Source organism: Phyllopteryx taeniolatus, chromosome 5 (genome assembly GCF_024500385.1).
Source record: "Phyllopteryx taeniolatus isolate TA_2022b chromosome 5, UOR_Ptae_1.2, whole genome shotgun sequence".
Taxonomy (NCBI): Eukaryota; Metazoa; Chordata; class Actinopteri; order Syngnathiformes; family Syngnathidae; genus Phyllopteryx; species Phyllopteryx taeniolatus.
In genome coordinates this window covers 26,270,967-26,297,405 of record NC_084506.1, presented here as the reverse complement: position 1 = coordinate 26,297,405, position 26,439 = coordinate 26,270,967, and the positions used below count along the sequence as shown (strand labels likewise).

General features: G+C 42.6%; 3 protein-coding genes across 7 annotated transcripts in view; 1 reads left to right on the top strand and 2 right to left on the bottom strand.

The window, feature by feature from the left end:
- Positions 1-20,335, bottom strand: part of b4galnt3b (beta-1,4-N-acetyl-galactosaminyl transferase 3b) — a 48,641-nt gene extending 28,306 nt beyond the window's left edge. For 3 of the 5 annotated variants that reach the window (XM_061774224.1, XM_061774226.1, XM_061774228.1), the window contains exons 1-7: positions 19,854-20,335; positions 6,390-6,442; positions 6,190-6,249; positions 1,783-1,878; positions 434-524; positions 260-360; positions 105-172 (exon numbers count right to left, since the gene is read on the bottom strand). In XM_061774224.1, the coding sequence (XP_061630208.1) occupies positions 105-172; positions 260-360; positions 434-524; positions 1,783-1,878; positions 6,190-6,249; positions 6,390-6,442; positions 19,854-19,989 (605 nt within the window). In that variant the 5' untranslated portion in view covers positions 19,990-20,335. The remainder of the gene's footprint in view (positions 1-104; positions 173-259; positions 361-433; positions 525-1,782; positions 1,879-6,189; positions 6,250-6,389; positions 6,443-19,853) is intronic. The other 2 variants (XM_061774229.1, XM_061774227.1) reach the window with 2 other exon arrangements.
- The window catches only part of ddx11 (DEAD/H (Asp-Glu-Ala-Asp/His) box helicase 11), a 65,721-nt gene continuing 41,282 nt past the window's right edge, over positions 2,001-26,439 (top strand). The window contains exon 1 of the mRNA XM_061774231.1: positions 2,001-4,396. The gene's annotated coding sequence lies outside the window, so the exon portion shown is untranslated. The remainder of the gene's footprint in view (positions 4,397-26,439) is intronic.
- The window catches only part of fkbp4 (FKBP prolyl isomerase 4), a 22,041-nt gene continuing 18,497 nt past the window's right edge, over positions 22,896-26,439 (bottom strand). The window contains exon 10 of the mRNA XM_061774233.1: positions 22,896-23,852. Within this exon, the coding sequence (XP_061630217.1) occupies positions 23,760-23,852 (93 nt within the window). The 3' untranslated portion in view covers positions 22,896-23,759. The remainder of the gene's footprint in view (positions 23,853-26,439) is intronic.

Genomic DNA, 26,439 nt, shown 5'->3' with positions numbered 1-26,439 from the left:
AGGAAGTTTCCAAACACTTCAAGAGGAAACTGAGGTTTGTTTTACATGTTTAAGACTTGGTTATTGACCACACCATGCTTCCACACACACTAAAATTGACTCACTGAGTTGCTGTGGAGATTTGACTGGCATACTTCTCAAACTCGCCTGGGGCTGTCCACTCAGATCCGGTCTAGAAAGACAGGAAATGATAAAAACTCATGGATGCCTACAACCACTCCTTTTTTATCTTTTCAATGAAGACAGCAAGCACTCATACCTTTCCAACCCATGCGAGTAACTGCAGATGGGAGGGAGAGTCATCCGTGCTGAGCCAGAATTCCGAGTTGTCGTCAGAGCTCAAGGCAAACACAAACTCTCCTGAGGATGGCAAAGAAATAAAGATGCTGCCCCGAGGTACGATTCACGACAAGACAAAGTGTAGGTGTTGTACCGTCAGTGTACGGATGTAAATAACCAAAGATCCGGAGACCGTAGTTTGTCCACTGCGGAGAGATGGCCAGCTTGTGAACAATGGTCCTGGACTGGAAGGAAGCAGGAGAGGAAAGCCAGTCAGGATCTCAAATCATGGGAAATGAGGATCTGCCATGTGGATATGGAATGCATCAAGACTGCAAGCGACTGTTTGCATTTGTTTGACAGAAGTCACGCAAAGACGAACAATTAGTGTGTTGTGGAGCACTGACAATAATACAACAGAGTGGGGTAAATGACTCCTAAATCATTGACAGTACAGTGGCAAACACCATGACTGACAGTAGCTGATACCATCGTTAAAATATCAGTTAACATCTTGGCTAACCCTATAGCTTAAGTCGTGGCTAACACAGTAGTTAACATTATGGCTAACACTGTATTTTACACCCTACCTGACGTTATGGCCAAAACTATTGAGCACGTAAAACCATGGCTATCATCATAGCAAACACAGGTGCTAATGTTTTGGCTAATACTGTTGCTAATATCTTTGATAGCACCATGGATAATACAGTAGCTGATCTCACAGTTAAGAGTGTAGCTAATATCACTGCTAACATCATCACTAACACAGTAGATGACATGGTGAAGATACAGTAGTAGTTAATATATTTGCTAACATCATGTCTAACACTATAGCTAATACCAAAGTCATGGCTAATACTATAGAGAACATCAATGTCAAAATCATGGCGAACAAGACCGACATTGAAACTAAGATCCTGGTTAATGTCACCACTCTGGCTATGACTAATACTAACATCGTGACGAAGCCTGTGACTCAATTTACTCGTCCCAAATAAATACCCCAAAAATATTTATTACATGTTTTTAAAGAATAGTGCTCTTGTATAAAAATAAAAATAAGTAAATACTAAAAAAGAATGTAAAGATATAAACCATAAAGTTACTGTAGATACTGTTTTACGTGTGTGTTGGATGTGTGCCCTTGACAGGCGAGGCAGAGTGCGTGACGTCAGGAGCTGGTGTCTGGACTTGAGTTATGGCAGCAGCTCCTTGTGAGTGTTCTCATTTTGTATGTGTTTGAGCCATTTTTTTAAAACTCTCACGAGCAGCAGTGTATCTGAAGCTCGCTCGCAACTTAAATTTTGGCTTGCAACATAAAGCAAAAAAAATAAATAAAATAAAATTTAAAAAATCGAGCAGGCAACGGCTCAGCTCGTAACTTAAAAAACTCCTAAGTTGGGACACTCATAAGTCAAGGTACCAGTGCATTTCTTTAAGTTTTTGGTTTTACTGTATATCCAAGGAGTGAGAATGTAATACATGCAAGATTGCACTCACATGAGGGTACAGCGGGTAGTGCAGGTTGCGGCGTAGCCCGTCCGTTGAGCTGCCGCACCAGTCCTCAAACACATGCAAATTGGCCTGGCCTTCATACTGAGAGGAGAAAGAGTGCCACTCAGTCATCAAGCAGTGGATAAAGCGAAAATCTGACCTACTTCAGCAAAATAAAAAGCACACAAATGCACAATTGCGCCCGCAGGTTACCTCAGATATTTTTTGCAGCCTGCGCATCCTCTGTCTACACTGTATATACTTTCAAGCACCCACACACACTCCATTCTGGCCTATCTGCACAATCTGTAGCACACTGCAGAAACTATATGCAACTTTATTTTGGTACAGTAAATTGATGGATGACTTTAATTTGTTTGTTTACATTTTAATTGTTTATAAAATTGTCACCTTCCTAAAATAGTGGCCGGTCATTTTTCTTTTTTTTCCTCCAGAAAACAAAACATCATCACCAAATAGTGAATATATTATCCATCCATCCATTTTCTTTACCGCTTATCCTCACGAGGCTCACGGGTTGCTGGAGCCTATCCCAGCTATCTTCGGGCGGGAGCCTGGGTACACCCTGAACCGGTCACCAGCCAATCGGAGGGCACATAGAAACAAACAACCATTCATACTCACATTCACACCTAGGAGCAATTTAGAGTCTTTCAATCAACTTACCACGCATGTTTTGGGATGTGGGAGGAAACCGGAGTGCCTGGAGAAAACCCACCCAGGCACAGGCAGAACATGCAAACTCCACACAGGCGGGGCCGGGATTTGAACCCCGGTTCCCAGAACTGTGAGGCAGATGTGCTAACCAGTCTTTCACCGTGCCAGCTGAATATATTATATTTATCAATTTATCGGCCAAAGGGGTCGGGTGCAAAATGAGCTTGGTGGGAGACAAAGCGATCTGATCCCAGACTACTGATGCTGGCTCTAGGACTCTAGGACCTCTCTGGCAGGGAAGGAGCCCGAGCTGGTGTGCGAGGTTGAGAAGTTCCAACTCGATCAGTGGCTCTTAACCTGGGTTCGATCGAACCCCACAGGTGCGGTGAGGCAGTCGCAGGGGTTCGACGGACGACAAGACACAAACCGTGTGTCCGTCCATCCGGAAAAGCCTTTTACAAAGCATTTTGAATGCCATGTACCTGCATTTCAAAACGCAACACTGCGTCAAAGTGGCTGTTTGCTGTTGCAGCGCTCCACCTTAAGTTTAAATGTCTTTTTATGCAATCTGTATATAACATAATGTCAACGATACACTCAAGGTGAGTGACATCGCTGTGGCGCCAGATGGCACATACAATAGTAGAGGGGTTGGAGGAGTAATTTCAGAGTGCCAACAGCAATACATAGACATGAATAGAAACATACTAGATACGCCAGCACGCTTAATGCCTACGTAGCAACCACGTTGTTGAGGGCAACAAAGGTACCCATCAAAGGTAATAAATGTACTGTATATTGAAATCAAATCATAACTTATTTCTCAACCGATTTTCATGAGGTTTACTGTTTTGACCAACATCAAAGCATGTGCTATTAATGCAGAACATTTGAAAAAAAGAGCCCAAAAAATGTACTCTTGCCTATGAACCCTTTTCGGGGATTGTAGAAACAACACAAAGAAAGGGAACAGACTTTGTTATGAAAACAATATGACTGGCACTTGTCCAGGTGAAAGGCAGGCAACAGCAAAATTCTGATTAATTTACAGTAACTTTCATTTAATTGAATTCGATTTTTGTTTTTCTGTGTGAAATTCACGTTTTGTCGGTTTTGTTCTTTGAACACTGATTTCGTGTGCAACTGATGTGTGGTTCATTTTGTGAAGAAATAAAATATATATCAGCAAAGGCAAGTGGACTGTTTTTGCTAACATCTAGCTAATATCATGGCTAACATAGTAGCTAATATAACTAACTTCATGGCTAACATTTTTTTTGAATTTTGGTGATTTCTTGTAAATAACAGTAATGCCTCTTGCCCAGAGTAAGCTGAGATAGGCGCCAGCACGCCCGCGACCTAGTGGGGATGAGCGGTACGGAAAAAGGATGGATGGATATACTGCTATTTATACTCGTGGTATTTGATTGACAGTTAACACTTGAACAGAGCGTGGTTTCAGCACATTTAGCGGCCACAGCTTTTGAGAGCGGAGACAATGGCTTGATTTTTCACAATTTTGAAGCCTCATTTTATATACTTCCAAATTTCGCAGGGTTGTTAACAACGATCTTCCATGTGGCGTGTAAAATTTACAAAACATTTATTTTCACTTAAAAGGGTCTTTAAGTGAGAATAAGTCAGCCTGACTAATAAAAGAACCGAAGGTAAGCATAAAACCTCTGTGACATCTGTGAAAGAGGTCATGTTATTTGAGCTACGTGTGTATCCTGCATGCATACGTGTGCGTGCGTGTATGTGTGCGTGTGTGTGTGTGTGTGAAAGCGGACTACAACAAAGCAGCAGAAAGACAGCCTCCTCCCATCTCGTGGTCATAGCGGTTCATCATTAGCATTCCAAAAAATTTTAGCGTGACTTCACAGGCACAGCAGTTAAACAATACTCCTCAACTGGAATGGTAGCTGGTTATCCTTTAACAAAGGTAATTTCCTTTTATTGGTTTATGTTGAAAGGGCTGGGATGACTGACACATTTTGTGTATTAAAAGTGTAATCTGAGTAAAAAAGCAAACTAAAAAAGTTTATTTCAAATTACAAAAATAATCTGTTTTTGAAAATTGACACATCCCATGAAGTTTTAAGGTTGAGAACATCTGACATAGTAAGTAACGAGTGAGCTAACTTGACAGATAGGATGGGTAATACAGTGGTTTACTAAATAGCAAGCTACCCTGATAGACAGACAAGGGCCTATTTAGTTAGCTAACTAGACAGATGGAGGGACAGACAGATATAGTAGCTTTTGAGCTAGCTAACTAGACAGAGGACTAGCCAACTAGATGGACAAACAGAAAGATACACAGCAAAGTGCCTTAAAAGATGGCTAGATGTCTGTCAAGTTAGACAAACAGATGCATACAGTGGCTGATTAGTTTACGAATCAAACTAGACACTGACAGACTAGTTAAGTAGCTGGATGGATGGAGAGAGACAGAAAGAAACAGACAGATGGATAGACAGACAGACAGGCAAACAGATATCTGTAGAATCTAGACTGAAAGACCGACTGTTAGACGGACAGACAGACAGTCCAGTCAGTCAGACAGACAGACCAAAATGCAGATACATAGCGAGCTGACTAGAAAGCCAGACGGACAGATAAATAACATTAAGCGTCTTACTATAGCTAGCTAACTGCCAAGCTACATACAGCAAGTAGAAAGTCAGCCAGAAAACTAGATGGACAGACAGGCAGACAAGCCAACATACAGATTGATGCATAGCAACCTCACTAGACAGATGGATGGACGGACAGACAGAGCCATACAGTGGCTAGTTTGCCAACTAGAAAGACAAACAGATATAGTACATAGCAAGCAAACTAGACTCGACCGGCAGACACTTATATACACACACACATAGAGAGAGAGAGAGAGAGAGAGAGAGAGAGAGGGATACAGTTGGTAGTTAGCCAGCTTGCTAGGAAGGTAACTAGACGGAAAGACAGATTTGTTACCCTAATTGTATTTTTTCTTTATGCTAACAGCTGACAAAATTAGTGATGCTAACCTAGCATCCTAAACCAACACAAATGCAGTGAAGGGGAGCTGGACGTGTTAGGGCAGACTACTTACAGAGTTCTCAGATTATAATGAGTAAAATAATGTTGAGTGCGTTCCGAAATGCACTCAGACCGCGCACTGCTACACTCAGGATCGTTCGGACACTCAAGAGCGTTGTTAGAATGTGCTGTCCGATTATTCAGAGCGCCACACCCTGGGAGTGCTGGAGAGCACTCTGGCGCTCTGACTGGGGACACAGAGCGTTAGGCAGGACGAGAATGGAAGCAGTTCAAGCAAGGTGATCGCTTGTAAATTCAAATAAAGGGAGCACCGCTGCCTCTCAGAACACTGCAGTCTCAGAGTAGAGTTAGGGCGTTAGAATAAATTTCCAAAATCACCAGCCAATCGCAGGGCACATAGAAACAAACAACCATTCACACTCACATTCACACCTACGGGCAATTTAGTCTTCAATTAACCTACAATGCATGGTTTTGGGGTGTGGGAGGAAACCAGAGTACCTGGAGAAAACCCACGCAGGCATGGGCAGAACATGCAAACTCCACACAGGCGAGGCCAGATTTGAACAAGAGTCCTTAGAACTGTGAGGCAAATGTGCTAACCAGTCGTCCACCATGCCGCCACCCGAAATGTAAATTATTTTAAAAGGGGGAATCCACACACACAAAATGCATAAACACACATATACACACCTCTGGTTTCCAAGCTTGCGGCATAAATCCGGAATCCTCCAGTGGATGGCCCACTCCGACCTGGAAAATACGCATCATTAAAGCCACTGCCTCTAGTTTTATACGTTTTGGATTCCACCACCTTCTTTCCCGCACACACACATAATCATGCATCCCACAATCGTCACATTTTCTATGACCACCTCTTTTTCCGGGCTTACCCTTTGGTCAAGTGTGGCACCCCTCCAGCCACTCCCATCATCTGAATTGGTTCCTGCGCGAACCAGTGAAAACAGTCAGAAATGGAGTTGAAAAATGTCTAAAAATACCTTGCACTTTGATTTAGATTGTGCTACCACATAGGGGTACTTTTGAGTGGAAAAATGTGATGACTACCATAAAACAGGAAATGGACATAAAAAAATGGTACACGTGTTTGGAATATGTGTTTAAGTTCCATCCATCCATCCATCCATTTTCTACCGCTTATCCGAGGTCGGGTCGCAGGGGCAGTAGCTTTAGCAGGGACGCCCAGACTTCCCTCTCCCCAGCCCCTTCATCCAGCTCTTCCGGGGGGATCCCGAGGCGTTAACAGGCCAGCCGAAGGATGTAGTCTCTCCAGCGTGTCCTGGGTCGTCCCCAGGGTCTCCTTCCGGTGGGACGTGCCCGGAACATCTCACCAGGGAGGCGTCCGGGAGGCATCCGAATCAGATGCCAAAGCCACCTCATCTGGCTCCTCTCGATGCGGAGGAGCAGCGGCGGCTCTACTCTGAGATACTCCCGGATGACCGAGGTTCTCACCCTCTCTCTAAGGGAGAACCCAGACACCCTGCGGAGGAAACTCATTTCGGCCGCTTGTATCCGGGATCTTGTTCTTTCGGTCACAACCCACAGCTTGTGACCATAGGTGAGGGTAGGAACGTAGATCGACCGGTAAATCGAGATCTTCGCCTTTCGGCTTAGCTACTTCTTTACCACAACGGATCGATACAAAGTCCAAAGGCTGCACCGATCCGCCTGTCGATCTCCCGTTCCATTGTTCCCTCACTCGTGAACAAGACCCCAAGATACTTGAACTCCTCCACTTGGGGCAGGATCTCATCCCCCACCTGGAAAGGGCACGCCACCCTTTTCCGACTGAGGACCATGGTCTCAGATTTGGAGGTACTGATTCTCATCCCAGCCGCTTCACACTCAGCTGCGAACTGCTCCAGTGAGAGTTGGAGGTCACGGCTAGATGAAGCCAACAGAACCACATCATCTGCAAAAAGCAGAGATGCAATACTGAGGCCACCAAACCGGACCCCCTCTACGCCTCGGCTGCGCCTAGAAATTCTGTCCATAAAAGTTATTAACAGAATCGTTGACAAAAGGCAGCCTTGGCGGAGTCCAACCCTCACCGGAAACAAGTCCGACTTACTGCCGGATATGCGGACCAAACTCGAGTCCGGTCGTACAGGGACTGAACAGCCCGTATCAGGGGGTTCGGTACCCCATACTCCCGAAGCACCTCCCACAGGACCCCCCGAGGGACACGGTCGAACGCCATCTCCAAGTCCACAAAATACATGTAAACTGGTTGGGCGAACTCCCATGCACCCTCGAGGACCCTGCAAGGGTGTAGAGCTGGTCCACTGTTCCACGGCCAGGACGAAAACCACACTGCTGCTTCTGAATCTGAGATTCAACTTCCCGACGGACCCTCCTTTCCAGCACCCCTGAATAGACCTTACCAGGGAGGCTGAGAAGTGTGATCCCCCAGTAGCTGGAACACACCCTCCGGTCCCCCTTCTTAAAAAGGGGGACCACCACCCCAGTCTGCCAATCCAGAGGCACTGTCCCCGATGTCCACGCGATGTTGCAGAGGCCTGTTAACCAGGACAACCCTACAACATCCAGAGCCTTGAGGAACTCCGGGCGAATCTCATCCACCCCGGGGCCTTGTCACCGAGGAGCTTTTTAACCACCGCGGTGACCTCAACCCCAGAGATAGGAGAGCCCGCCTCAGAGAAGCCACACTCTGCTCCCTCATGGGAAGGCGTGTCGGTGGAATTGAGGAGGTCTTCGAAGTATTCTCCCCACCGGCTCACAACGTCCCGAGTCGAGGTCAGCAGCGCCCCATCCCCACTATACACAGTGTTGATGGTGCACTGCTTCCCCCTCCTGAGACGCCAGATGGCGGACCAGAATTTCCTCGAAGCCGTCCGGAAGTCTTTCTCCATGGCCTCACCGAACTCCTCCCATGCCTGAGTTTTTGCTTCAGCGACCACCAAAGCTGCATTACGCTTGGCCAGCCAGTACCCATCAGCTGCCTCCGGAGTCCCACAGGCCAAAAAGGCCCGATAGGACTCCTTCTTCAGCTTGACGTCATCCACCAACGGCTTCGGGGATTGCCGCCACGACAGGCACCAACCACCTTACGGTCACAGCTCCGGTCGGCCGCCTCGGCAATGGAGCCGCGGAACATGGTCCACTCGGACTCGATGTCCCCCGCCTCCCGGAACATGAACAAAGTTCTGTCGGAGGTGGGAGTTGAAACTCCTTCTGACAGGGGATTCCGCCAGACGTTCCCAGCAGACCCTCACACTACGTCGGACCGGCATCTTCCCCCACCATCGGAGCCAACTCACTACCAGGTGGTGATCAGTTGACAACTCCGCCCCTCTCTTCACCCGAGTGTGCAAGACATGCGGCCGCATGTCCGATGACACGACCACAAAGTCGATCATCGAACTGCGACCTAGGGTGCTTTTTAGGCCCTACACCATCTAATGTGGGCACAGCATGGAATCAAAGTTTGATGATAATTTCTAGGATTTGCCATTAAAGAGAGGTTTTGAGGTCCCATTCATGCCTGCTTGATTCACATTGTTTCTATAGGGATTTTTTTTCCTAAACAAATCAGAGTGTATGGCATCATGAGGAAGTACTTGAATGACTAGCCTAGTTCCTGCCATAGTTGGGCCTAATCTCATTGTAAATTTACCAGTTCAACCACAAAATACTAGAAGACAAGCAAGTATGAAGGCTGTTAAATTCTCATGTCACACTTGTCACCAGCTTCATACAAGCCGATTCCCTTACTTGGTTTCCACTCTTATGATCCTCCCCCTCTACATTGGATCTTACTCTACTTTGGATCTTATGTCAGTTTTCCCACTCTTTAGTGCTTTACTTCCACTGCTCACTTGAACAATAAAGTCCAGTGTCCCCTTTTTATGGTCCTGAGACTTGAGCAAGAAAACAGCGCTTCCAGGGCTTCATGGACTGAAGTCTGTCATTATCGCAGGGGTGGAGACACCCAAACCCACGAGGGTTCGGAAAATAGCGCCAACTTTGGTGACACGCATAATTCTAGAGTGGTGGTTAAGACTAAGAGTATTTTTAGCTCCTTCATCTGGGGCCTTCTTCTTTTACACAATGCCCAGCAGCTTCTACTGTTTTAGGAATCTGAGAGTAGTTATCGCAATTTCAAAAAAGTGGAGAAAAAAGACGCAAACTGTAGATGACAGACAAGTGGAAGGAGGACAAGAACAAGACGGCATCAGACGCATGTTAGGGTGACAGATTTTTTTTTTCCCCCAGTGTCTTATTTTTTTCTTCTAATATTTTGCCTCATACGTTGGTGCCTTGAGATACGAGTGTCCTGATTGAGTTTTCTGAGATACGAGCAGTCACTTGACTTTTTTCTCTTGAGATACAAGCACACAAGACCCCCACTGCTAGATGGCTGCACCACCCTTCACAACATTCAGCCACCATTCACATTGGTTTCCTTGCAGATAGGACAATATCAGTTGGTGGCATTAATGCGCCATTAAGCTGGTTTTCCAACTGCCAATAGACCTCACAGATGAAGGAGGTGGACAATACATTGCGTACAGTCGTGTTTTGTGCTTGCATTTTATGTGTTTGCAGGTTATGCGGAGAGTAAATTTTGCTACTGGGTTTTTTAATAAAGTACAATACTGGACACACAATTTGTCTTACGAAAAAACATTTCGGGGGGGTTTTTATGGATGCTGGAACAGATTATTTCCATTTCATTTCAATAGGGTAAGATGATTTGATATAAGAGTGTATTCAGATACGAGCGTGGTCACAGAATGAATTAAACTTGTATTCCAAGGCAGCAGGGTTAGGGTATTTCTTAATTTTTTATAATTATTTCTTTATTTATTATCCATCCATCCATTCATCCATCCATTTTCTGAGCCGCTTCTCCTCACTAGGGTCGCGGGCGTGCCGGAGCCTATCCCAGCTATCATCGGGCAGGAGAGGGGGGGTACACCCTGAACTGGTTGCCAGCCAATCACAGGGCACATACAAACAAACAACCATTCGCACTCACATTCACACCTACGGGCATTTTAGAGTCTCCAATTCATGCATGTTTTTGGGATGTGGGAGGAAACCGGAGTGCCCGGAGAAAACCCACGCAGGCACAGGGAGAACATGCAAACTCCACACAGGCAGGGCTGGGGATTGAACCCCGCTCCTTAGAACTGTGAGGTTGACGCTCTAACCAGTCGGCCACTGTGCCGCCTCTTTATTTATTAATTTTATATAATTATTTCTTAATTTTTTTTGTCTAATATTTTTGTATTTTTGTTAGCGTATTTTTGTAGGATATATTTTGTCTTTTGTTCAAATATGTATTTAAATATATTTCAGTTAATATTTGCATATTTCTATTTAATATTTGTATATTTTTGTGTAAGAAGCAAACTTTTCTGCACTCCTAACTTTTAAGTTACTTTTCACATTAACTGTTGTGATATATGGAATGTTTTTATTTGCCTTCTTGTAATTTTATGTAGCTGTAAAGCACTTAGAATTACCTTGTGTACAAATTGTGCTTTACAAATACAGTGCCGTGAAAAAGTGTTGGCCCCCTTCTCAAATTCTTATATTTTTGCATAGTTTCCCCAATTAATTTTTTAAGAGCATCAAACAAATGTAAACATCACAAAAATATAACCCAAGTGAACTTAAAATGCTCTTTTAAATGGTGATTTCACTTAAGGGGGAAGAAAAAATAAATAAAAATAAAAATACATTTTGTTACCTGGCCCTGTGTGAAAAAGTAATGGCCCCCTAAACCTAGTAATCCTCAGCAGATACAACTGAAATCAAGTGTTTTATATAACTGGGAATGAGTCTTTCAGAATCGGAATCACCTTTATTTGCCAAGTATGTCCAAAAAACACACAAGGAATTTGTCTCCGGTAGTTGGAGCCGCTCTAGTACGACAACAGACAGTCAATTTACAGAACACTTTTGAGACATAAAGACATTGACAAAAAAAAACAGTCACTGAGCAGTAAAGGGTTGCTAGTTATCTGTTAATGCCGGTACATTTTTATTTTTTTTGGACAATTGTGCAAAAAGATGCAGAGTCCTCTAGCACTTAGAGCAGTTCGAATGACTAATATTGCAATAGTCCGGTGCAATGACCATTGTGCAAAGGGCGCCGAGACTTCAAGGAGTGTATGCGGTTTAAAGTGACGAGTAGTGCGATAATCTGGGACAATGTTGATTGTGCAAATGTTGCAGATACTCCTCAATCAGTGTGCAAATGGAGCAGATGCTACTCTGGCATGAGTGGCCAATATTGGTCAACAACAGATATGCAAATAGTGCAGCGTGGCGAGAAAACTACAGTGAGTGCACGAGTAATATATAATTGGCCCAACAGAAAGGTGACAACGAACTCTAGTCAAAAAAATTGCCAGCGTGTTGTAATGGAATTGTAGGTTAGGTGTTTAAGAAGTTGATTGCAAGAGGGAAGAAGCTGTTGGAATGTCTGCTAGTTCTAGTTTGCATTGATCGGTAGCGCCTACCTGAGGTCCGAGAGGATTTTGCACGCTCTTGTCTTAGTTCTGGCAGCGTGCAAGTCCTCAAGGGTGGGTAGGGGGGCACCAACAACCCTTTCAGCAGTTTTGATTGTCCGTTGCAGTCGGAGTTTGTCCTTTTTTATAGCAGCACCAAACCAGACTGTGACAGAAGAACACAGGACTGATTCGATGACCGCTGTGTAGAACTGCCTCAGCAGCTCCTGTGTTCACATCTCTTTGGAGATATTTTGGCACACTCTTTCTTGCAGAATTGTTTGAATTCAGCAAAAAATGGAGGGTTTTTGAGGATGAACCGCCTTTTTAAGGTCATCCCACTGCATTTAAATCGGATTAAAGTCTGGACTTTGATTAGGCCACTCCAAAACCTTCCTTTTTAAAAAAAAAATGTGAATTTTTTTTTTTAAGCGATTCAGAAGTTGACTTGTTGGTGTGCTTTGGATCATTATCCTGCTGCGGAAGTCCACTTCAGATTGATGTCACAAACTGATGGCTGAACATTCTCCTTCAGGATTTTCTGTTTGAGAAGAATTCATGGTTCCATCAATCATAGCTAGTTGTCCAGGTCCTGAAGGAGCAAAGCAGCCCAAGACCATCACACAACCACCACCATGTTTGCCTGTTGGTATGATGTTGTTTTCTGAAATTCTGTGCTACATTTACAGCAGATGTAACGAGACACACACATTCCAAAAAGCTCAACTTACATCTCGTCAGTCCATACAATATTTTCCCAAAAGTCTTGGGAATCATTCAGATGTTGTTGTTGTTGTTGTTTTTTTTTTTTGCAAAACTAAGACAAACCTTTATGTTCTTTTTGGTCAGCAGTGGTTTTTGCCTCGGAACTCTGCCATGGATGCCCTTTTTGCCCTGTCTCTACCTTATTGTTGAGTCATGAACACTGACCTTAACTGAGCCAAGGAAGGCCTGCAGTTGTTTAGAAGTTGTCCTGAGTTCCTTTGTTGCCTCCTGAATGAGTCATTGCTCTTGGGGTAATCTTTGTAAGCCGGCCACTCCTGGGAAGGTTCACCATTGCTCCATATTTTCGCCATGCGAGGATAATTGCTCTCCTTATGGTTCGGTAGAATCCAAAAGATTTAGAAATGGCTTTTTTAACCCTTTCCAGGGTGATAGATTATTATTTTATTTCTCGACTGTTTTGGAATTTCTTTGGATCCTGTCTTTTTGTTGCAGCTTTTTGAGATCTTTTGTCCGACTTGATTTTGCCGCGGCAGATTCTGTTTAAGTTGATTTCTTAAATGAACATGTCTGGAGGTAATCAGAATTGTGTGTGATCAGTGAAAATTAACCAAAAATTGTGATTAGCCACAATTACTTCATGATTTAACGAGTGGATAATTACTGTTTTCACACAGGGCCAGGTAACTTTAAAAAAAGTTTTTTTACCTTTAGAAAATGAAATCACCATTTAAAAACAGCATTTTAAGTTCACTTGGGTCATATTTGTCTGATATTTACATTTGTTTGATGATCTTAAACAAAGTGGGGAAACTATGCAAAAATCTAAGAATTTGAGAAGGGGCCCAATACTTTGTCACGGCACTGCAAACTTGCCTTATGTAATAGTTTGTAATATTTTCCAAAAGGATTTTGTTTAAATTTTTCCCCCCGTTTTAATATTTGTGCATCTTTTTGTCACACGAGATTGAATGGGTAATTCCTTGGCCCATGTAACACTATCGGTTATCTATGTACTGTTATACTTTCCTATCCTGAAACCAACCCTATCCTAACCTAACCCCATCTGAACTAACTCGGTCCCTAACTCAAGACTTTTGCATAGTACTGTTGCATTTAATCTATCATTTTGAATGTTATGCTAAGTCAAATACAGTTGGAAAGTGAACAACATGCAAAACATTTGCAACTTAGTGTCAAAGCTAGTTTTCATGTACATGCATTACTGCACACTTGGCCATGATTCTTAAAAAGGGGAATTAAAATAAGATTATTTACTAGATTTGTGTTTTCTTTGATGGTTCAGAGCTTGGCCACCTTCAACCACTCGCAGCCATTTCAGCCCGAGGGACATTTATTAAGTGCCGTTTTCTTTTCCCTTAAGTGGTCATGAGACCTGCGAGTGGAAAAAAAAAAAAAAAAAAACAAGTCGAAGAAGAGTGTGTGTGCAAAGAGACACGGCTGTGGTAAGCAGCGCTTTTCAGCTTCCTCTCAGCCGGCGAGGGGTGATGAGCATGTTCCAGTCTTGAATGCGGCATTAGGGGAAACCAGCAAGTGTTTACATTAAAGACAACATATAACGGAAAAAACAGACTGCACAGTATTCAGGCGATATGTCCACCGCATGCGCCATACCACATGCACAGATTCGCTACATTCGTTGCTAAGTATAATTAGGGTGCTTGGTGATGAAGTGTTCCCCACAGGTGAAAATATAAGCCATGCATTTACTCTTTTACTGTCTCTTTTTACTGTCTTCGTGAGGTCACAATGGGGGCAAATTGACATAATACTGCCCCCATGTTTGTCAGTTCATGACTTAGCAGCTAGGCTGGGAGAAGATCCAGCATTTCCAAGCGACTGTCGGAAACACATCTCAAAGCCAAAAGCTAAGCAGAGCAGCAGTGTTAGCACAGATGTTAGTTTAAAAAAAAAAACGCCACATACTTGGCCGAGCTGTTGACGTAGGAACTTGGGGTTTATTTGTGTTTGCCTATGTGTCCGCTGCAAGCGCCACATACATCGATCCACTACACGAATTGACAAGTGTAGTTCAGTGGCTTGGTGATGAAGTGCTGCGTCCATGAGTGAATATAGAATCCATGCTTTTACTCTCTTCATGGGCATTTGTTGTTGTTTTCACGTTATGGGCCAGTAGTAGCCGGTTCTGATGGAGGCCATGTGAGGAAGGCAACAGCTGCCTCAGAGTTCTGAGGACTGGGGGTTGAATCCCTGCTCCGGCTTTCCTGTGTCGAGTTTGCATGTTCTCCCCGTGCTTCCGTAGGTTTTCTCCAGGTACTCCGGTGTCCTCCCCAAATATGCATTTTAGATTCATTGAAGACTAAATTGTTCATAGGTTTACATTTGAATTGTTGTTTGTATGTAACCTGCGATTGTCTGGCGACCAGTCCAGGGTGTACCCTGCCTCTTGCCCGAAGTCGCAACCCCCTAGCCCCACCCCTGGACACCATGATGAAGAAAGGCCACTCTGCGTTGGCCCCGCGGTAGATGGAGTTGGTGAACAGTGTCTTATTTGCACGACACAGGACTGTCCTCACAAAACAGGCCAATGTCAAAAAGTCTAAAAAAAAATAGGGTGTAAAAAAAATTCACAATCACATTTTTGAATGTATTATCATTATTTATTGCACTCTAGTTCACATTTAATTTTTATTACTGTATTCATACTTATTTTTAATAAATCCATGTAATTATTTAATTCCCTTTTAAATGACCACTTCTGACATTTTTGCACGTTTGCTTGAATCATGCCATTAGATCAGCTAAACTGAGCCAATGTGCATTTAAGTTTTATTATTAGTCTTTGTTACTAATCTATTTGTTTTTATTCCTTATTTATTCATGTTTTTATTTTATTTTGGAAATTTAATTAATTAATTTCCTTTTTAAATGACCATTCGACTGATATTTTGGATTGCTCCCCACCAATATGAACACCAAGAATTAGGTTTCACATGCAATTCATGAAATAAACTTTCAAAACACACAGAAATGAGACATCTTGCTGTGTAGAATTAATAGCCAGTGTTCAATTCCATCCATCCATTTTCCATACCGCTTATCCTCACTAGGGGATCCTATCCCAGTTACCTTTGGGCGAGAGGCGGGGTACACCTGAACTGGTCGCCGGGCAATCGCAGTGTTACATCCCCATGAATTTTTTATTTTTTGCACGTTTCCTCCCCATCTTGACTACCGTTAGCATCATTGTCACTCCCTCTGTTTTAGTGGAGATGGTGACCTATGGAAAGGTAAGGAATGCATAGTGAGGAGACCCCTGCCTCACATTGCAGCTCTTAGCGTGCGTTTACATGTTTGCCTTCGTTCAAAGGGATCGAGCGGATGAGTCATGTGCGGTTGTTTCCACACTGCTCTCATCTGCATCTCTGACACACATTTTAAAACCCACGCGGTGCAAATAAAGATAAAGAAAAGGGCAGGAAGTGCGGTTGTGTGACACGACACTTCCCTCTAATGTGAGTAAAACTGCGACGTGAACTCCTGACCTGCCCCAGCCCCCCACAACAGACTGCCCACACAACAACTCTCACGGGTGGCGTCTCTTTCCAAAGGACCTGTTAACTTGTTTCACCTGCATTTATTTGCCTGCACTCATTTGACCATCTGCAATTTAAGTGAAAAAAAAAAAAAAAAGAAAAGTTCAAATGCAACAAGGAGATTGTCTGCGGTGCTTAGTGATTCAGTTAATATTTAAACACATTTGACTGGATTACGCACAACACTTGGAAGATTTATGCTTGAGTTAAGTGCAGCATGAAATCTTTTTGCTGATACTGACCTACATTCCTTTTGGGATTTTATTCCACATAGAGCTGTGCTATGTGGCCTTAAATAAAACCTCTGATTTTTTTTCACAAAAAATCTATTTTCCCCCAAACGACAATGACATTATTTAAAACCAGCCCCCCCCCAAACACACTTCCCAGAGTTGGTTTAGGCAGTACATTAAATAGTGGTTAGCACTTCTCCTTCACAGCTCTGAGGTTGGGTGTTCAAATCTCAGGTCGCACCTTCCTGTGTGGAGTTTGCCACCTTCCAAAAACATACATTTTAGGTTTCACTGAAGATTCCTGTTCCTGATACCTGCTTGTTTTTATGTGTATTGGCTGGCGCCCAGTCCAGGGTGTGCCCTGCCTCTCATAGGCTCCAGCTCACCCAAGACCTTAATGAGGATAATATTTAGTGTTTTAAAAATGTAATGAAAATAAGCAGTAAACAAAATGAATGAGTGGATTTCTCTCACCAAAAGTGTTTTGACAATACCACCCGCACCCCCCAATAATTTCATGTAATGAAATGACGATGTTGTCAAAGAAGTAATGCCACATCCTCTCTCACAAGTTCATGTAGAGCTGTACAGGTGAGGCAAAGTCACCTTGGTAAAATAATTTGCTGATTGGAAGCACATACCAAACGCTGGGTTTCTTCCTTTATGATGCTTTGCCAGGCCTGTACTGCAGCTGTCTTCAGTTGTTGCTTGTTTGTGGGTCTTTCTGCCTTCAGTTTTGTCTTGAGTGAAATGCATGCTCGATTGGGTTGAGATCTGGTGATTGACTTGGCCATTGCAGAATATTCTACTTCTTTGCTTTAAAAAACTTGTGGGTTGCTTTTGCAGTATGTTTTGGATCATTGTCCATCTGTACTGTGAAGTGCCATCAATCAACTTTGCTGCATTTTGCTGAATCTGAGCAGAAAGTATATCCCGATACACTTCAGAATTCATCCGGCTGCTCCTGTGTTTTGTCACATCATCAATAAACACAAGTGACCCAGTGCCATTGGATGCCATGCCATCACACTGCCTCAACCATGTTTTACAGAAGATGTGGTGCGCTTTGGATCATGAGCTGTTCCACTTCTTCTCCAAACTTTCTTCTTCCCCATCATTCTGGTACAGGTTGATCTTAGTCTCATCTGTCCAAAGAATGCTGTTCCAGAGCTGGCCTGGCTTCTTCAGGTGTTTTTTTGCCAAAGTCAATTCTGGCCTCTCTATTTTTTTAGGCTGATTAATGGTTTGCAGCTTGTGGTTAATCCTTTGTATTTACAGCACTCTCATGAAGTCTTCTCTTTATGGTAGACTTAGATACTGATACACCTACTTCCTGGAGAGTGTTCTTCACTTGTGGGGATGTTGTGAAGCGTTTTTTCTTCACCATGGAAAGGATTCTGCGATCATCCACCAGTTGTCTTCCGTGGACGTCCAGACCTTTTTGAGTTCCCAAGCTCACAAGTGCACTCTTTTTTTTCCCTCAGAATGTACCAAACTGTTGATTTGGCCATTCATAACATTTCTGCTCTCTCTCTGATGGATTTCTTCCTTTTTTCAGCCTCAGGATGGTACTGTTTCACCTCCATTGAGAGCTCCTTTGACCATGTGTGTTCACAGCAACAGCTTCCAAATGCAAACGCCACACCTGAAATCAACTCCAGACCTTTTAACTGCTTAATTGATGACAGGTTAACGAGGGAAGAGCCCATGCAGCCTTGTTATTTATTTATTTTATTTTTTTTTTTGCTGCCTTCTGAGTCAATTGTCCAATTACTTCTGGCCCCTTGAAAAAGAGGCAGCTACATATTCAAAAGCTGTAATTCCTAAACCCTTGCTCCAATTTGGATGTGGATACTCTCAAATTACATCTGAGAGTCTGCACTTTAAGCCAATGTTGATTATAATTGCATCCTGAATATGTTATCGTAAACAGCTAAAATAACAAAACTTGTGTCACTGTCCAAATATTTTGGGGCCTAGCTCTGGTCAAGTTTCCAACATGTCGATAAATTACTTCTTTGCAACGTATAAATAGTCACCATGTCTTTGGCAATGGTCAGTGAAATTGACTCTGTGATTGCCTTCCACTGGGCTTCCTTTCTTGTCAGATAACAACATTCCGCTCATGTTATCTGTCAGCTAGTCACTTTTTTTAAAAATTCAATGTCAGTCTTTGCATTTAGATATACAGTCCACCAAGGAAATACACTTTTAAATGTTTCCTCTCATTAGGACTTGTTTTTTTTTATGAAGTGCACAAATAAACACATAATATTAGGCCAATATCAAGAAGAAATGTGAATATATACATTGCACTTCAGTGTAAACACTTACTGGTCTGTATGTGCACTTCAAATTGGGTCTGTTTTTAGGGGTATTGGAAAAGATATTGCTACATTTGAAATGAGGTGAAAAATAGAATTTTAATGAAGAAGCCAATATTAAGAAGTATACAAATTTGAGCATTTCCATTACAGTCAACCCCTGTATAAACATGCATATTGCTCTGTGTATGTGTAAATAAAGAGGAGAAAAGTGGAGTGAGGCACAAAATAAAAAGACCAAAGGCATTTTATCCTTCCTGAATGGCTACATACAGTAATGTTCAATACCACTAAACGAGACCTCATTTGATGAACATGCATGCACACACAGCAATATCCATATTTATCCATCCATTAATTTTCTTCCGCCTATCCGGAGTTAAATGCAGTAGTAATGTTCATGTTTTTTTTCTTCTTGATATTGGCCAATAATATGCTTATTTTTGCACCTCTATTTAAAAAAAACATTTAAAAAGTGCGTTACTTGCATTTTAATAGTGGCCTAAAAGTGTTTAGTATGATCCTGAAAAAAGAGGCCTAACTTGATTTACACAAACACACACAAGTTAAGTGAAATGTAAATGTTTTCTTTTTTTCTTGATGTTAGCCTAAAATGGGTTTATCATTTAAACCTTGCAAGGCAGAAAGTACTCCTACAACAGATCTAATTCGATCTACATGCACATACACATGGCAGTAGGCATGTGATACTGTGGTTAAGTGCAATGGAAATATTCAGATTTCTTCAGCTTGGATGGGTTTATTTTTGCATTTCACAAACAAACAACCAAAATGCAACAAGATTCCTCACCTACAATTGCGATGGGGGGGGGGTTGCTGGAAATGTGTACTATGCATAGCGTGCGTTTATAAAAGGCTACTTTGCTGCCGGGTAATTTGAATAAAGTTGCACCAAGTATAAAAAAAGATAACCATGCTCACTTTTAATAGTTCTGCTTCATACCTACAAGAAAGGTTTTCGAGGTGCCAACTTACCGGTGCCTTCGCTCCACGCTTTGGCCGCTACCATCTCGTGGTAGACGGCCAACGCTGCGACCAGCAGAATGGCCCCGAACAGGACATGTTTGCCGTTCCTCCGCAGTTTCTTTACCGGGAAAAACGTGGTTATCATCTCGGCACTCAGCTGACAGATACCGCGGGGTTATTCATCGGTTCTACTGCTGGTAGTCCTCGCTCGTGGAAGGGGGCCGTCCCCTCGACCCCAACCCGTCGCCGGTGCTTCTGTCCCCGGCGAGTGCGCGCACTAACACGGGCCACCAGGTTGTCCCCGGTGCGCTCGTGCTTCGGTCGCTTCCATTCCGACGGGAATACAGAAACAAGGCCGATAGACAAGTTATTAAGATAGGAAAACAGCTTGTTGTTATGAGTTGGTCCAACTTCTCGAGATGCTTTCACGCCGCCGCCGCCACCTCAACAAACACACGGACTCTGAGTGAAGGAGTACACACGCACACCGCTTCGCAAGTCCGCAACGAGAACAAAACGGAAACCGATTTACTCTTTAAAAGAATAAAAGCATTTCGATGAAGAGACGCTTCCAAATGCAAAACCCAGTCACACTAAATGACTCATACAACCGCGTTATAAGATCTGTTGTCAACCCGTGTTGTATCATGGCACTTTGTGCATTTTAGTGCTTTTGTAATAGGCGAGTAAATTTATTTTGAAAATGCCTCTACAAAACGCACGCTTGTTTAGGACATTGGTCAGGGCAATTGACGCTACTTCGCTCCCACATTAAGATACGCCTATGTTTCTGTACCTTGGCATTTTACGTGAGGCGTTAGCAAGCAGTTTCTCCTTTTAAGAGCGCATATTTTACAGCTGGAATTTATTGTATGCATTGTAGGAGGTGAGGACACACCAGTGTACATTATGGTGTATGAAGACCAAGATAATGCAGCCAGACTCCAGACTATCTTGAAAAAGTGTGTAACCTGGAGAAATGAACATTCATTTTAGAGGAAGGTTAGAAAGAAAAAGAATAATAATAATAATAATAAGCCCCTGACACAAGTTTCACCCATTGACTCAGAACTGGGTTCATGTCTATCATAAAACGACACATGAAAGTCTCAAGGACCCATGCACATTTGCAGCAATGGGGGCCTCGACACCAATTTCATTAATCGACATGAAATTTGGTGGATTATCATAACAGGACAGGAAAATGTCTCAAAGAGGTTTGAAGCGGCAAATTCCAGGGTCTACGAGGGAATTTGCCCAAATCAGAAGCAGCTTTCCATGAGCCACGCTAAATTGCAAAGATTTTTTTGCCTACACTGTCTTAATTTAGGTGGTGAGTTTGATATTCTGGAAAAAAATAATGCGTGGGCCCGTTCTAATGATTGAGGTTGTTTATTTTGCTCGGAGCTGAAACCTACACTGCCAATTGGCAGTGAGCATAATAAAAATACATATACAAATATAAATATAAATACAAGTTACCTAACATTGCCCGAGGCAGTTTTCCCAGTCATGGTTTTGACATTGGTCTATTAGTCAGCTATGGTCGTATATAGGACAATCGATTACAATTGACACTTCACTGCATCAATTGGCATTTATCTTTTTGGTTGAAACCATGATGTTGGTAATTCTACAACAGAACCTGGTAAATACTAGTTGGGATTATATTGTACTTGTGTTTTTCCAGGTTTACAGGCAACTTGCCACCTCCTGAGTGTTTATTTTCTCTTAGCGTTTACCCGTGGGGCACAACAGTGCACTAATCCCATTTGTAAACCGACTCCAGTGTCCCCAAGGTAACTATCGGATAACATGGCTCACGGCGAGTGCACTCAGCTGATGCTCATTGTAAACAATAATAATATTAATATATTATATTATTAATATATATATATATATATATATATTTTTTTTTTTAAAGGCACGGGCCATTTTTCTATGTTAGTGTTACCTCTGAGTAAAAGGCAACTAAAATATCTTTATTTGCTACATCACTTGCTTTGTTCCATTAAATAATAGGGAAAATGGTCAATGCGATTCCCCACAGTGAAAGGTTGGTTTGTCTGATGTGCAAGTCAAAAAAACAATACAGAAAAACAACAAAAAAGAATTTTAAAAAGCACATTTGACAACATGGAGCAAGTCTGTATTGCTAGTTTGTTCCATACCTTAAAACAGACTATTATTATTCCTATTAATAAAGTGGGACAGCTTAATTACAGCATAATACACATCACTACTGTGATATTTTCCGTTTTGCAAAATTTCAATGAATGTTTCAAGTATATTTATCAGACTACATGGATTTTTAAGAGATTGCAAGAAATGCAACTGACTTGTGTGGTCACATTAAAAGGACCCACATACCAAAAATTTTGAAGAGATTACTTAGATTTGTATTTTGCATGTGCAAAAAGGAAGTCTCTTTATGCAACTCTTATTATTTACATCACCAGTCAGCTGTCCCTTAGTTCTAGTTTGGCCTTATGAAACCCAGGTGAGGACTGACCAATAGCTTCAATTTGGGAAAAAATATGAAATTGACTAAGTGTTGACATGGGAGGTTCCTGCCCGACGGCAGCGACATATGCATTTCAATGCCCCCTGATGGCCAAGGTGCACACACCAGAAGCAGCAGCACAATATCCTAACGCACAAACTGTTTGATTCTTCATTGCATTTATTACTGTGTTTTCATGAAGTACAAAACTGTATTGCTATTTATTTTAATTTAAAACATGTTTCTAAGAACGTTGTTGCATTTTTTTGGGGGGTGGGGGGGTGGGGTCTGGAATAGATTAATGCATTTCCATTCTTTACAATAGGGAAAGATGATTTTAGTGTTTTGACTTAACCAAGGTCGTAGAACAATTTTTTTCAAGGCACCAATGAATCTACCAAAAAGAACACACTCTTTCCCATGAGCCACGCTAAATTGCAAAGCTGCTTCTGTGTTGTCTAGCTAGTCTTATCTGTAATGTGAACAGAAAAGGACTAAAATGCAGGTGTCCAATATAACAGTCGACAATATCACACAGAAATACAATGCAGTTTTTAACGAATCTTTATTGTATCCTTCCACCAGGCCACACCATAACAAGCCACACCCAACAAAGTAGATCCCAAGTGGCATTTCCACTGCAGCTTCCTTTTGACAGGCTGAAACTGCAAAACTTCGTACACAAAGCAGAGAATTAAGACGGTCGAACAAGCCCACAGGTCCTCTGTAACTGCTTTGATGCTCGTTTACATGCCCAGATATTCCAGTTGATTAGTTTTTGTCGTATTGACAACAATTCATAAATCACAACAACACCACTTTGGGGGGGAAAGGGTAATCAAAAGTATCATCATCAATAGTCCCAAAAGCACTATTGGGTAAACCCAAACCTAAAACGGCTGGAGAATTCAAGGAGAGAACTTAAGTCCAACGGTTTACCCCAAAAATTTCATCACCTCCTGCTACATAGATATATTTTGGAACATTCCAGCACATCGTATCAGTGTGTAAAGCCATTGCCGGTCCCGGAATTGATCAGCAGGCCATAAAGCAGAGGCTTGAATGGATGGATGGTTGAAGGGTAGAGATCAAATATAGTGCAACGTGAATAGCCCTTTTACAGTGAAGGCTTTTCAATTCTCTACACACAGTACGCACAAATGCAAAATAGCTGTGAAACACGCTTGTAAAGCTGCAGGTTGAAAGGTTTTCAGGGGTGGGAGCACACAAATACTAAAACCACATCACACTTGTTCAGTTCGCAACGATAACAACAAGAGGCCCGGACGAAGAAAGCTGGTTAAGTCAGTGCTCTCCTTAACATACTCGCACATACAGTTAGACACTTAAAACACAAATGGCTGAAGTAACAAAGGTCAGAAGAACACATGAACTGTCAGAATTTACAGCGTTTAGGCTTTCGCGTCGCTCTCTGCTTCCTTGTTGCCACTCTCGATCTCCATATCGTCGCCATGCTCCTTGCTCTTTACCTTCTCAGACGCTTGCTGCAGACGAAAAGAGCAATGTCAGGCAGCCAAATTTTAACATTTCCCCTGTTTTGCTATCAACGCCACCAATGGAACAATTACTGGATGTGGTGTGGGATGGGTTGAAATTGATTTTTCCCTCCCCAAATTGGTCGAAAACCAGTTGGGTCCGACAAATGCAAGTAAACCTGTACATGTATGATGGCAAATCTTTGAGCAAGGTGCACAGACATATACCAATAATACCAATAATTGAGTCTGGATTTGAAAATGTTCTCTCCCTAGCAATCAAAGTCAGAAAAGGCCCAAAGATTAGACGGTCCTGTGGGATTATTGTGTGGTGTGGTTCAAGTGTTTTTATTTCACCCTCATTGGGGTGCTTCAAGTGTTTTTATTTCACCCTGATCTGCTTGGATAACAGTGAGGGCCAACAATCCCACAAATTAAACCTGTTCAATATTACAGATGGTAAATCCTTATGTGTTTTATCAAAACGTGCGTGGACCAGGTTCTAAATTCATCCGTAGGTCTGAAATTTAGAATGTGTAAGTACCCCCCCACCCAAAAAAAAAAACAGTTTTTAATCAAACATGGCCACACTTGTTGCACCCACACCAGTAATGTGTATTGAACACATCTAGCCTCATTTGCATTGGGAAAAGCCTCCAACTGACCATACATGGTAGCAACAATACCTTTAAAACTGCAGATTGACAACTTCCCTCTCTGAAAAGGAGGGTGGAGAAAAGGAACACAGTGTTCCCTCGTTTTTCACAGATAATGGGGATCAGAACCCCCCGCGAAAGGTGAAAAACCGCGAAGTAGGATTTGCCCCCCCCCCCCCAGGAATTTTCGTGGATGTCTATGTGGGTACCAGAATGTTTAAAATAGTATTTATACTTTACATATGAGACAAAGATTACAACAGTACACGTATTTACTTAAATCTTTAATTATAATACCTTATACAGTAATCACAGTACAGTAGACGTTTCGCTTCCTTATTGAAGGTTATTGAAGCAGTTTTGCGGCTGTTTGCTTCCTTTTTCTTTATGTACCGCACTGTAGATTCATTCACACCATAATGGCGTGCCACAGATGCATAACTTCTGCCCTCTTTGATCAAATCTAAAAGTTTCACTTTTTCGCTGATGGTCATCATCATCTTCTTCCTCTTGGGCGCCCCAGAGGAAGCTTTCGCAGGGGCACAGCGCTTAGGCGGCATTGTAAGGGCTTGCTTAACTAATCAAAACAATTATTGCTTAAACAAAAAAAGTTACTGCGACCACAACAGCGTGGACGAGACTGGCGAGACACAACAAGGGAAGATGCTGGGTGAGGCTGCAATGATGCGCAGCCAATCAGCTCACGGGATAAATCCACTCGTGCTCTCATTAGTCGATGTCGCGCCAGGAACCAATCACGCGCCTTGTATGAGTGCCTATACAGTACAGGCATGTACAAAGCCTCTGAGTCAACTCATCTCTTTGTTTGGCATGCTGGGAAACCTTCGCAAAAAAACATGAAACAACGCATCTTTCCGCAATATGGCTGCCGATATGACTGTATTTATTTTTTTTAATGAATATTTTGGAAAAACCCGCGAAGGACTGAAGCCGCAAAACGTGAAGTGGCGAGGGAACACTGCATCTCTAAGACAGACATTGATTGAGGAACTTGTATGAGAAGTGGAAACTAACAAAATACTGTTGGAAACAATTAATGTAGGTGCAACAACAAAAAGAAAAAAATGACATGGGACAATTTAACCACTTGTTAATTCTATTGATCAGAGGAAAAAAAAAGCAGTCTTGGGACTAAAACAAATTAATGGTTTGACATCAAACTTGATGCCCAAAAAAAGTGTCACGGCCCACAGACGAGAATTATATTTCTTTCACTGGAGAGGGACAAGCAATTAGGGACCCCAATATTGCAAGTTATTGAGGGGACAGAGCTATTCTGTAGAACTGAATGAATTGTGCGTTCCTCCAGGAGTTGTGGATCGCAGATTTGTGCACTGATTGAATGAAATACTTTCCTGTTCCTGAATTCATTGTGTGTTGCTTTAATTGCAATGTGGGTGCAATCTATGGCTCCAGCTATGTTTTGGCAAGGGTTAGGGTTAGGATTGGTTAAGTTAGGGAAATAACTGCATCCAACACAGTCTGCCGGTGTGATTCAGCTTGCGAAATGCCGCATTTGTCTCCAATCTCCCGGTGAAATATCCTGGTGGCCACAAATGCTTAGGTCGACAGGAGCTGGTTGTGCACTTAGATGGCTTTGGTGACGCTCCTAGTACATTCTATTTGTAGTTTCACTGCTCTACCACAAGGTTTTGAGTGTCCGCATGGCCAGAGCTTTGTGGAAATCTACGCACGTCGCCACACGCAAGACCAACTTGATAAATGCCATACTTTGCATGGGCATGTTCGTACACACGTTTGATGAATGATGCCACTGCGCACACACAGAATAATCAGGCCGAATTTGGGCATTACCTCAATCAAAATAGCCAATTAAGAAACTACCTGAAGCTGGTACTGATCTCAGACATTAATAGAGGAGCAACTGGTTTTGTTGTGTGTTTGTATAAGGTGTGTCA